The 12,361-nt window shown below is 48.4% G+C and overlaps 1 protein-coding gene across 2 annotated transcripts in view; it reads left to right on the plus strand.

Moving 5' to 3' along the window:
* The window catches only part of GRIN2A (glutamate ionotropic receptor NMDA type subunit 2A), a 636,116-nt gene that overhangs the window by 604,981 nt on the left and 18,774 nt on the right, over positions 1-12,361 (plus strand). For both annotated transcript variants that reach the window (XM_056536194.1, XM_056536195.1), the window contains one exon: positions 120-307. In XM_056536194.1, the coding sequence (XP_056392169.1) occupies positions 120-307 (188 nt within the window). The remainder of the gene's footprint in view (positions 1-119; positions 308-12,361) is intronic.

A 12,361-nucleotide genomic window follows, 5' to 3' on the forward strand; every position in this document is an offset into this window, starting at 1 on the left:
AGGGAGAGACACAAATGGTTTAGACCTTTTGCCTAATAGTTCGCTAATAAAACATGACTTTAATTTTCCAGTATAAAACAACTAACACATCATAATTTATTAATTGTTTTTCATTTCAGGAAGTTGGATGCATTCATCTATGATGCAGCAGTGCTGAACTATATGGCCGGGAGAGATGAAGGCTGCAAGCTTGTGACGATAGGCAGTGGTTACATCTTTGCCACAACCGGCTATGGAATTGCTCTCCAGAAAGGTTCGCCATGGAAAAGGCCTATTGATCTAGCACTTTTACAGTTTGTCGGAGATGGTGAGTTACATCATTTTAAGTTTACATTTGCATTAAGATGTGAAATGTGCATTGTCTTCAGGGCGGTGAAGTTAATGTCAAAACCCATAAATCCCCTCTAATTTTCTCAAAAACTTTTTTTGTAAAAATTTCTTGAAGTTGTAGAATGTAGTATTGGAAATATGCCATATACTGTAAGTGGATAAAAACTGTTGTCTACCAGCTCACAAGAGATTATTCCTAGAGAACCCAAAATATGCAAAATGTAGTATTTGTCTTAGGCACTAAGTAATGACTGGTTGAACGCTTGGATTGCCTTACATTCTTAACCCCTTAACAACCACGGATGTAAATGTACATTCTGGCGCGGTGGTACTTAGCACACCAGGACGTACATTTAAGTCCTGCGTCATACACTGCAGGTCCTGCTGATCCAGCAGCAGGGGAGCTGCCGGTAATGGCGGACATCCGCGATCGCGCGGATGTCCACCATTAACCCCTCAGATGCCGTGATCTGTATTGATCTGCAGCAATGAGCATGTTAAAATAGATGATTGGACTGCCCGCAAGGCTGCCACAGGGATCCAATCATTTGTAATGGCGCCCGGAGGTCCCCTCACCTGCCTCCGGTCGTCTCCCGACGTCTTCTGCTCTGGTCTGAGATCAAGCAGATAATACTGATCAGTACTATGCCCTATGCAACTTTTTTTATTAACATATTTGGTATTGCCGCATTTGTAATTGTCTAAACTATCAAAATATAATGTTTATGATCCCGTATGGTGAACGGCATTAACGTAAAAAATAAAAAAATGCAGCTTTTTTGTCAGATTTTATTCCCAAAAAATTACATAGTTACATAGTTAGTACGGTTGAAAAAAGACATACGTCCATCAAGTTCAACCAGGGAATTAAAGGGTAGGGGTGTGGCGCGATATTGGGGAAGGGATGGGATTTTATATTTCTTCATAAGCATTAATGTTATTTTGTTCCAGGAATGTATCTAACCCTGTTTTAAAGCTGTTAAATTTTCCTGCTGTAACCAGTTCCTGCTGTGACCAGTTTTATTTTATGTTTTGAGAAATACAGATTACCATATTTTTCGGCGTATGAGACGACTGGGCGTATAAGAGGACCCCCATCTTTTACAGTTAAAATATAGAGACTACCCCTTGTAACAGACCATTTCAGCACACAAGGGGTTAAAATCCGTTTAGGCAATATGCCCCTTTCTGAGAGACAGGCACAGCTACTGCAGAACACCAAATTCCCGAACTGGATACAAAATAGCACTCCAAACTGGAACCTCACGAATAGCTGCTAGCAGATGAACAGGAAAAGTTCCCAAGTGGCTTACACTCCTGGCAGTCAGTCCCTAACAGCATACAGTGAATCCCCCCAAGAACGAGACAAGGCTCTGTGTTGAGGGTCAAGCAGAATCTGACTTTAATGGGGCTACCTGCCTGATATTTATGCAGGTCTCTACCAGGTGGACACTCCCCTAGGGGACCTGATGGAAGACTGTAGAACATAGTGGACAGTAGCCAATCGCAGTGGCTTCAACATGAGCCCTTCACACTTTACCCATACCTCCCTCCTCTCTATCCCCCAGACAACTGGGAAGAAATCCAATTTTCTGCCAGGACGAAGAAATCCAATTATCTCCCAGGATGAAGAAATTCAATTATCTCCCAGGGATAGAGGCAGACTCCATTGAGCAAATGGTTGCAAAAAGACATAAAACTACACAATGCCACAATTACTACATAAAACATATACATGCCCACATATCCCCAGATAGCTTAGGTCTGAGCGCACATTATCAAATTGTACTCAGACCACACACATATAGTTCAATTGCCATGGAGCTAAAGTCTTTCCCATAGTCTTTCATTATATGAATGGGCTCCATGGCATAGCTATCTGGGGTATCACCGCTCACACAGGGCAAGTACCGAATGACCCCACTGTATTTAAAGGGCCAGAATGAATGACATACACTCTGGTATGACTGAAAACTGTTTTTAAAGGGCCCAATCTCCCAGGGCCATAGTCCAAAGGCAGCAGGCGGGCAACCAGGCTTCTCCAATGCAATGTGGCGAGATTGGTCTCGTCACATCCCTCTACCATGATGTACAGTACATTACCTGGTTGTTGTATGCAAAGTCTGCTTGGATTGGTCAGCTCTCCCTGCCTGCCCAGCCCTCCCTGTCTCCAAGACTATCAGAGCGGTACATGCCTCTTTCACCCGTCTGGCCCTCCCTTGTATCCTATTACCTTCCCTCCTTCTCTGCCTCTCAGCTCTCACACATGCGCCACCCTTGTATCCTATTACCATACTTCCTTCTCTGCCTCTCTGATCTTGCAAATGTGCACCAGCACCGCCTGTGAGATTTCGCACATGCGCACCTACGCCCCCTCTCAGGTCTCGCACATTCACGCCTGTGCCGCCTCAGATCTTGCACATGCGCCGCTTCACTGCAGTCCTCTGGAGCGAGATCTGAGAGGCAGAGAAAGAGGTACAGTAATAGGGTACATACAATGGTGGTCCGGATGGGTGAAAGATGCATGTTTTGGGCACAGCACCGCTTTCTCTCTCTCCATACCCCGGGAGCCCCGGTCTATCTCTATCCATACAGAGGCAGATCCAGAGTCTAGCCTCATGAGGGGCACTATCAGAGTATCGTGCAGTGGTCGACAAGCCCCCTCCCATAGACTTGCATTGAGGGGGTGTGGCATGATGTCACAAGGGGCATGGCTGTGACATCACAACCCCCGCAGTCCGCACCCAGAGTTCGGAACAAAATGTCCTGAACACTGGGGCAGCATTGTCCCCCACACTAGGTAGGCAGCATAGTTCCCCCACACTAGGTAGGCAGCATAGTTCCCATACACTAGGTAGGCAGCATAGTTCCCCCACACTAGGTATACAGCATAGTTCCTCCACACTAGGTAGGCAGCATAGTTCCCCCACACTAGGTTGTCAGCATAGTTCCCCCCACATTAGGTTGTTAGCATAGTTCCCCCTACATTAGGTTGTCAGCATAATTCCCCCTAGATTAGGTTGTCAGCATAGTTCCCCCCACATTAGGTTGTCAACATAGTTACCCCACATTAGGTTGGTAGTGTTGTTCCCACCAACATTAAGTTGTCGGAATAGTTCCCCCACATTAGGTTCTCAGCTTAGTTACCCTGCATTAGGTTGTCAGCATAGTTCCCCCACATTTGGTTGCCAGCAGCATAGTTACCCCACATAAGTTGTCAGCATAGTTCCCCCACATTAGGTTGGCAGTATTGTTCCCCCCACATTAGGATGTCAGCATAGTTCCCCGTATTAGGTTGTAAGCATAGCTCCCTCACATTAGGTTGGCAATATAGTTCCCCCATTAGGTTGGCAGTATAGTTCCCCCACATTAGGTTGTAGTTCGTATAGTTCCCCCCACATTAGGCTGGCAGTATAGTTCCCCCACATTAGGCTGTAGTTCCCCCACATTAGGTTGGCAGTATAGTTCCCCCACAATAGGTTGGTAGTATAGTTCCTCCACATTAGACTGGCAGTATAGTTCCCCCCACATTATGTAGCAGTGGCCCCCACAGTGCATGGCTGGAGGCTGTGTGCCTGTGCACTGCCCCACTTCAGAGTTCTGACCACCACTACTCCAGTCAGGGGTCACGATCTACTGCTATGGCCAAGAGGCCATAGCAGTAGGTCCCGGGACCGGATTAGCGGTGGTCAGAGCACTGAAGATGACGTGGCGATGGTAACTTACCACGTGCGCGTCCTCCTCCTAGCTGCTCCGCTCTGCTCTGTTTCAATAGGTGCATGCACAAGACATCAGTGATGTCCCTGCGTGTGCTACCTCCTGGTGGCCCTTGCATTTTTAAAGTTAACACAGGGGTGCAGAAAGATAACCGGGACATCCTTGTGTCTCAGAAAGATCTTTCGGGACACAGGGATGTCCCGAATGTGAAGGGGGAAATCAATCTCGTCTGGGATGCCTGGGGTATGGATAATACATAACCCGGGCATCCCGGCTGACTGCAGCACCCGCCCTATAAGATGACACCCGGCATATAAGATGACCCATGACTTTTGAGAACATTTCCCTGGGTTACAAAGTCATCTTATACGCCGGAAAATACAATAATAGTTTGTTTCAGTCTGGGTTTTGTTGTGGGTGAATATTGAACTAAACATTTGGTACATCTACTATGGAAAAGAGACGTTAAATATTAATGGCCCTGGACTGCTGAGTTTTGCTCATGTTTTTTTTTATGATTGAAGTGAAAAGCTTGCGTCCAGGAGACAATTGTTACGCCGAGCGCTCCGGGTCCCCGCTCCTCCCCGGAGCGCTCGCTACACTCCTCTCACTGCAGCGCTCCGGTCGGTTCCACGGACCCGGGGCGCTGCGATACCGCCTCTGGCCGGGATGCGATTCGCGATGCGGGTAGCGCCCGCTCGCGATGCGCACCCCGGCTCCCGTACCTGACTCGCTCTCCGTCAGTTCTGTCCCGGCGCGCGCGGCCCCGCTCCCTAGGGCGCGCGCGCGCCGGGTCTTTGCGATTTAAAGGGCCACTGCGCCGCTGATTGGCGCAGTGGTTCCAATTAGTGTTTACACCTGTGCACTTCCCTATATCACCTCACTTCCCCTTCACTCCCTCGCCGGATCTTGTTGCCTTAGTGCCAGTGAAAGCGTTTCCTTGTGTGTTCCTAGCCTGTGTTCCAGACCTCCTGCCGTTGCCCCTGACTACGATCCTTGCTGCCTGCCCCGACCTTCTGCTACGTCCGACCTTGCTTCTGTCTACTCCCTTGTACCGCGCCTGTCTTCAGCAGCCAGAGAGGTTGAGCCGTTGCTAGGGGATACGACCTGGTCACTACCGCCGCAGCAAGACCATCCCGCTTTGCGGCGGGCTCTGGTGAAAACCAGTAGTGACTTAGAACCGATCCTCTAGCACGGTCCACGCCAATCCCTCTCTGGCACAGAGGATCCACTACCTGCCAGCCGGCATCGTGACAGTAGATCCGGCCATGGATCCCGCTGAAGTTCCTCTGCCAGTTGTCGCTGACCTCACCACGGTGGTCGCCCAGCAGTCACAACAGATTGCGCAACAAGGCCAACAGCTGTCTCAACTGACTGTTATGCTACAACAGCTACTACCACAGCTCCAGCAACCATCTCCTCCGCCAGCTCCTGTACCTCCTCCGCAGCGAGTGGCCGCTTCTGGACTACGACTATCCTTGCCGGATAAATTTGATGGGGACTCTAAGTTTTGCCGTGGCTTCCTTTCCCAATGTTCATTACACTTGGAGATGATGTCGGACCAGTTCCCCACTGAAAGGTCTAAGGTGGCTTTCGTAGTCAGCCTGCTGTCTGGAAAAGCCCTGGCTTGGGCCACACCGCTCTGGGACCGCAATGACCCCGTCACTGCCTCTGTACACTCCTTCTTCTCGGAAATTCGAAGTGTCTTTGAGGAACCAGCCCGAGCCTCTTCTGCTGAGACTGCCCTGTTGAACCTGGTCCAGGGTAATTCTTCCGTTGGCGAGTATGCCGTACAATTCCGTACTCTTGCTTCTGAATTATCCTGGAACAATGAGGCCCTCTGCGCGACCTTTAAAAAAGGCCTATCCAGCAACATTAAAGATGTTCTGGCCGCACGAGAAATGCCTGCTAATCTTCATGAACTTATTCACCTTGCCACTCGCATTGACATGCGTTTTTCCGAAAGGCGTCAGGAGCTCCGCCAAGATATGGACTCTGTTCGCACGAGGCGTTTCTTCTCCTCGGCTCCTCTCTCCTCTGGTTCCCTGCAATCTGTTCCTGTGCCTCCCGCCGTGGAGGCTATGCAGGTCGACCGGTCTCGCCTGACATCTCAAGAGAGGACACGACGCCGCATGGAGAACCTCTGCCTGTACTGTGCTAGTACCGAACACTTCCTGAGGGATTGTCCTATCCGCCCTCCCCGCCTGGAAAGACGTACCCTGACTCCGCACAAAGGTGAGACAATCCTTGATGTCCACTCTGCTTCTCCACGTCTTACTGTGCCTGTGCGGATGTCTGCCTCTGCCTTCTCCTTCTCTTCTGTGGCCTTCTTGGACTCTGGATCTGCAGGAAATTTTATTTTGGCCTCTCTCGTCAACAGGTTCAACATCCCAGTGACCAGTCTCACCAGACCCCTTTACATCAATTGTATAAACAATGAAAGATTGGACTGTTCCATACGTTTCCGCACGGAGCCCCTTCTAATGAGCATCGGATCTCATCACGAGAGGATTGAACTTTTGGTCCTCCCCAATTGCACCTCGGAGATTCTCCTTGGACTTCCCTGGCTTCAACTTCATTCCCCAACCCTGGATTGGTCCACTGGGGAGATCAAGAGTTGGGGGCCCTCTTGTTCCAAGGACTGTCTAAAACCGGTTCCCAGTAACCCTTGCCGTAACTCTGTGCTTCCTCCAGTAACCGGTCTCCCTAAGGCCTATATGGACTTCGCGGATGTTTTCTGCAAAAAACAAGCGGAGACTCTACCTCCTCACAGGCCTTATGATTGTCCTATCGACCTCCTCCCGGGCACTACTCCACCCCGGGGCAGAATTTATCCTCTCTCTGTCCCAGAGACTCTTGCCATGTCTGAATACGTCCAGGAGAATCTAAAAAAGGGCTTTATCCGTAAATCCTCCTCTCCTGCCGGAGCCGGATTTTTCTTTGTGTCCAAAAAAGATGGCTCTCTACGTCCTTGCATTGACTACCGCGGACTTAATAAAATCACGGTTAAGAACCGCTACCCCTTACCCCTCATCTCTGAACTCTTTGATCGCCTCCAAGGTGCCCACATCTTTACTAAATTGGACTTAAGAGGCGCCTATAACCTCATCCGCATCAGAGAGGGGGATGAGTGGAAAACAGCATTTAACACCAGAGATGGACACTTTGAGTATCTGGTCATGCCCTTTGGCCTGTGCAACGCCCCTGCTGTCTTCCAAGACTTTGTTAATGAAATTTTTCGTGATCTGTTATACTCCTGTGTTGTTGTATATCTTGATGATATCCTAATTTTTTCGGCCAATCTAGAAGAACACCGCCAGCATGTCCGTATGGTTCTTCAGAGACTTCGTGACAATCAACTCTATGCTAAAATTGAGAAATGTCTGTTTGAATGCCAATCTCTTCCTTTTCTAGGATACTTGGTCTCTGGCCAGGGACTACAAATGGATCCAGATAAACTCTCTGCCGTCTTAGATTGGCCACGCCCCTCCGGACTCCGTGCTATCCAACGCTTTTTGGGGTTCGCCAATTATTACAGGCAATTTATTCCACATTTTTCTACCATTGTGGCTCCTATTGTGGCTTTAACCAAAAAAAATGCCGATCCCAAGTCTTGGCCTCCTCAAGCGGAAGACGCCTTTAAACGACTCAAGTCTGCCTTCTCTTCGGCTCCCGTGCTCTCCAGACCTGACCCATCTAAACCCTTCCTATTGGAGGTTGATGCCTCCTCAGTGGGAGCTGGAGCTGTCCTTCTACAAAAAAACTCTTCCGGGCATACTGTTACTTGTGGGTTTTTTTCTAGGACCTTCTCTCCGGCGGAGAGGAACTACTCCATCGGGGATCGAGAGCTTCTAGCCATTAAATTAGCACTTGAGGAATGGAGGCATCTGCTGGAGGGATCAAGATTTCCAGTTATTATTTACACCGATCACAAGAACCTCTCATACCTCGAGTCTGCCCAGCGGTTGAATCCTCGTCAGGCCAGGTGGTCTCTGTTCTTTGCCCGATTTAATTTTGAAATTCACTTTCGGCCTGCTGATAAGAACATTAGGGCCGATGCTCTCTCTCGTTCCTCAGATGCTTCTGAAATTGAACTCTCTCCTCAACACATCATTCCTCCTGACTGCCTGATTTCCACTTCTCCAGCCTCCATCAGGCAAACTCCTCCAGGAAAGACCTTTGTTTCTCCACGCCAACGCCTCGGAATCCTCAAATGGGGTCACTCCTCCCATCTCGCAGGTCATGCGGGCATCAAGAAATCTGTGCAACTCATCTCTCGCTTCTATTGGTGGCCGACTCTAGAGACTGATGTGGTGGACTTTGTGCGAGCCTGCACTATCTGTGCCCGGGATAAGACTCCTCGCCAGAAGCCCGCTGGTTTTCTTCTTCCTCTGCCTGTTCCCGAACAACCTTGGTCTCTGATTGGTATGGATTTTATTACTGACTTACCCCCATCCCATGGCAACACTGTTATTTGGGTGGTCGTTGATCGATTCTCCAAAATGGCACATTTCATCCCTCTTCCTGGTCTTCCTTCAGCGCCTCAGTTGGCTAAACAATTTTTTGTACACATTTTTCGTCTTCACGGGTTGCCTACGCAGATCGTCTCGGATAGAGGCGTCCAATTTGTGTCTAAATTCTGGAGGGCTCTCTGTAAACAACTCAAGATTAAATTAAATTTTTCTTCTGCATACCATCCTCAATCCAATGGACAAGTAGAAAGAATTAACCAGATCTTGGGTGACTATTTACGACATTTTGTTTCCTCCCGCCAGGATGACTGGGCAGATCTTCTACCTTGGGCCGAATTCTCGTATAATTTCAGAATCTCTGAATCTTCCTCCAAATCCCCGTTTTTCGTGGTGTACGGCCGTCACCCTCTTCCCCCCCTCCCTACCCCCTTGCCCTCTGGTCTGCCCGCTGTGGATGAAATTTCTCGTGATCTTTCCATCATATGGAGAGAGACCCAAAATTCTCTCTTACAGGCTTCTTCACGCATGAAGAGATTCGCGGATAAGAAAAGAAGAGCTCCTCCCATCTTTTCCCCTGGAGACAAGGTATGGCTCTCCGCCAAATATGTCCGCTTCCGTGTCCCTAGCTATAAGTTGGGACCACGCTATCTTGGTCCTTTCAAGATTTTGCGCCAGATTAATCCTGTCTCTTACAAACTTCTTCTTCCTCCTTCTCTTCGTATTCCTAATGCCTTTCATGTTTCTCTTCTTAAACCACTTATCATTAACCGTTTCTCTCCCAAATCTGTTCCCCCCACTCCTGTCTCCGGCTCCTCGGACATCTTCTCCGTCAGAGAAATTTTAGCATCGAAAAAGGTCAGAGGGAAAACCTTCTTTTTAGTGGATTGGGAGGGTTGTGGTCCAGAAGAGAGGTCCTGGGAACCTGAGGACAATATCCTGGACAAAAGTCTGGTCCTCAGGTTCTCAGGCTCCAAGAAGAGGGGGAGACCCAAGGGGGGGGGTACTGTTACGCCGAGCGCTCCGGGTCCCCGCTCCTCCCCGGAGCGCTCGCTACACTCCTCTCACTGCAGCGCTCCGGTCGGTTCCACGGACCCGGGGCGCTGCGATACCGCCTCTGGCCGGGATGCGATTCGCGATGCGGGTAGCGCCCGCTCGCGATGCGCACCCCGGCTCCCGTACCTGACTCGCTCTCCGTCAGTTCTGTCCCGGCGCGCGCGGCCCCGCTCCCTAGGGCGCGCGCGCGCCGGGTCTTTGCGATTTAAAGGGCCACTGCGCCGCTGATTGGCGCAGTGGTTCCAATTAGTGTTTACACCTGTGCACTTCCCTATATCACCTCACTTCCCCTTCACTCCCTCGCCGGATCTTGTTGCCTTAGTGCCAGTGAAAGCGTTTCCTTGTGTGTTCCTAGCCTGTGTTCCAGACCTCCTGCCGTTGCCCCTGACTACGATCCTTGCTGCCTGCCCCGACCTTCTGCTACGTCCGACCTTGCTTCTGTCTACTCCCTTGTACCGCGCCTGTCTTCAGCAGCCAGAGAGGTTGAGCCGTTGCTAGGGGATACGACCTGGTCACTACCGCCGCAGCAAGACCATCCCGCTTTGCGGCGGGCTCTGGTGAAAACCAGTAGTGACTTAGAACCGATCCTCTAGCACGGTCCACGCCAATCCCTCTCTGGCACAGAGGATCCACTACCTGCCAGCCGGCATCGTGACAACAATCTTAAATGAGGAAATAAAGATCTCCCAGCTTTACAAGCGAAGTAAAACAAGGCAAAATAAGTAGTATACATATAATGCATTCAGCATGTCTTCAGACCCTTTCACTTTATAACAAAGTGAAAACAGAATGTTAGCAATCTTTACTAATTGATTGAAAAGGTAAAACTAAAATATCGCACTCGCATAAGTGTTCACACCCTTTACTTAGTACTTAGTTGAAGCCCTTTTGGAAGCCATTACTAACTCCAGTCTTCTCGGGTATGATGCCACAAGGTTTTCAAACCTGAGTTTAGAGATTTTCTGCTATTTTTCTCTGCAGATCCTCACAAGCTCTGGTTGGATGGGGACAGTCGATGTAAGCCATTTTCCGGTCTCTCCAGAGATGTTTGATTGGGTTCAAGTCAGAGCTCTGGCTAGGTCACTCAAAGACATTCACAGAGTTGTCACTAAGACATTCCTGTGTTGTCTTGGCTGTATGCTTAAAGGGGTACTCTGTTGCTCCAACATTCAGAGCATTTTGTTTAGAAAGCTTGGAGCCGGAGGTCATGATTGTGACATCACTGCCACGCCCCTCATGACATCACATCATGCCCCCTCCATTTGTGTCCATGGGAGGGGGCACGTCAGCTAAAATGGAGGGGGCCTGGCTGTGATGTCATGACCACTGACACAGGAACCCAGCGTTTTTTTTAAACGTCAGGTACTGCAGGAGATCGTGATCAGACATCTGCGATCAAACATCTTATCCCCATCCTTTGAATAGGGAATAAGATTTATAGCAGCAGATTACCCCCTTTAAAGTCATTGTCTTCTTGGACAGTGAACATTTGGCCCAGTATGATCAGAGCACTTTCAGTCAGGTTTTCATTAAGAATATCTCTGTACTTTGCTCCATTTAGCTTTCCCTCAACCATGACCAGACTTCTTGTCTTAGCCGCTGAAAAATACCTCCACAGCGTGCTTCTGGAGTGTCCAAGTACAACCATTCCAGTTACTTTCCACAAAAATTTGTCATGTGTCAAGTTTTGCATAATGTATAAACAGTGACTGTATAATAAGGTACAAGAGAAGTATGACTCAAGTATTTATGTGCATTGCATCACTTTAGGTGTATAAAGTGAGAACTTACAGAGTGTAAAGGGTTAATAATTCTGAACTTACAGTACCCAGATGAATGGTACCTTGTCATTTTGGCTTCTAGCTGGCTGATATATCTCCTTACATATTAAGAAAGAGGGTGACATGTGAAATGGAGTAGTAGACTGTGATATCATATCCAAAAAGGCTGTAAAAAAAACATATGTAAAATGTATCCGTTTTTTTTATTTTTTATGGGAGCCTGTGAGTGATGGATGCCACTTTGGAACATGCATCACAGACATTTGATTAAAATGAAATGAAAATTAAAATATATTATTTACTTACTATCTACATTAGGCAATAATTGGTGGAATGTAATGAAGATGATTTAGAAATGCATGTAAGCCATGTTTGTAATATCGTTTGATCGCACAGACTAGGGATTAGCAAATCCAATCTGATGAATCTGAATTTGTTATGAATTTCAGGAACAATTTGATTCTCAACAAATGTGAATAATGCCACAATTCTATCTTGCAAATCACTTAATTAAACTTCCTTTCGTGCGGTCCAGGCTCCAGGGCATCTAAAATGGTCTATCCATATGTGAGGACATGGGGTAAGGAAACCTGGGAAGGCAGGAACAAGGGTATGCAGGATGACCCTGAATCACATGCAGCATGTAGCCTATCAGCAGCCAGTCACCCTGTGATGTCACAGTCCTATATATTCGGCAGCCATAATGCAGCCAGTCACGTCAGCATTTCACTGCAGAGTGATAGATAGGGACAGACAGCGCTGTGTGTTGCACATAAAAAGCATTTTTCCAGCAGCGATTAACCTCCTAGTCAAGTCAGCGTTCTGTTGCACAGAGAGAGGGACAGAGAGTAGTGTGTTTTGCACAGAAAAGCATTCTTACTGCAGCGATTCACATCCCAATCACTGTCTAGTGTCTACAGCATTCTATTACAGAGAGGGACAGAGAGCAGTGTGTTGCACAGTGTGTTGCACAGAACAGCAGCGATTCAGCTCAAGCACAAGTCCTGC

The sequence above is a fragment of the Hyla sarda genome, chromosome 8 (assembly GCF_029499605.1).
Source record: "Hyla sarda isolate aHylSar1 chromosome 8, aHylSar1.hap1, whole genome shotgun sequence".
Lineage (NCBI taxonomy): Eukaryota > Metazoa > Chordata > Amphibia > Anura > Hylidae > Hyla > Hyla sarda.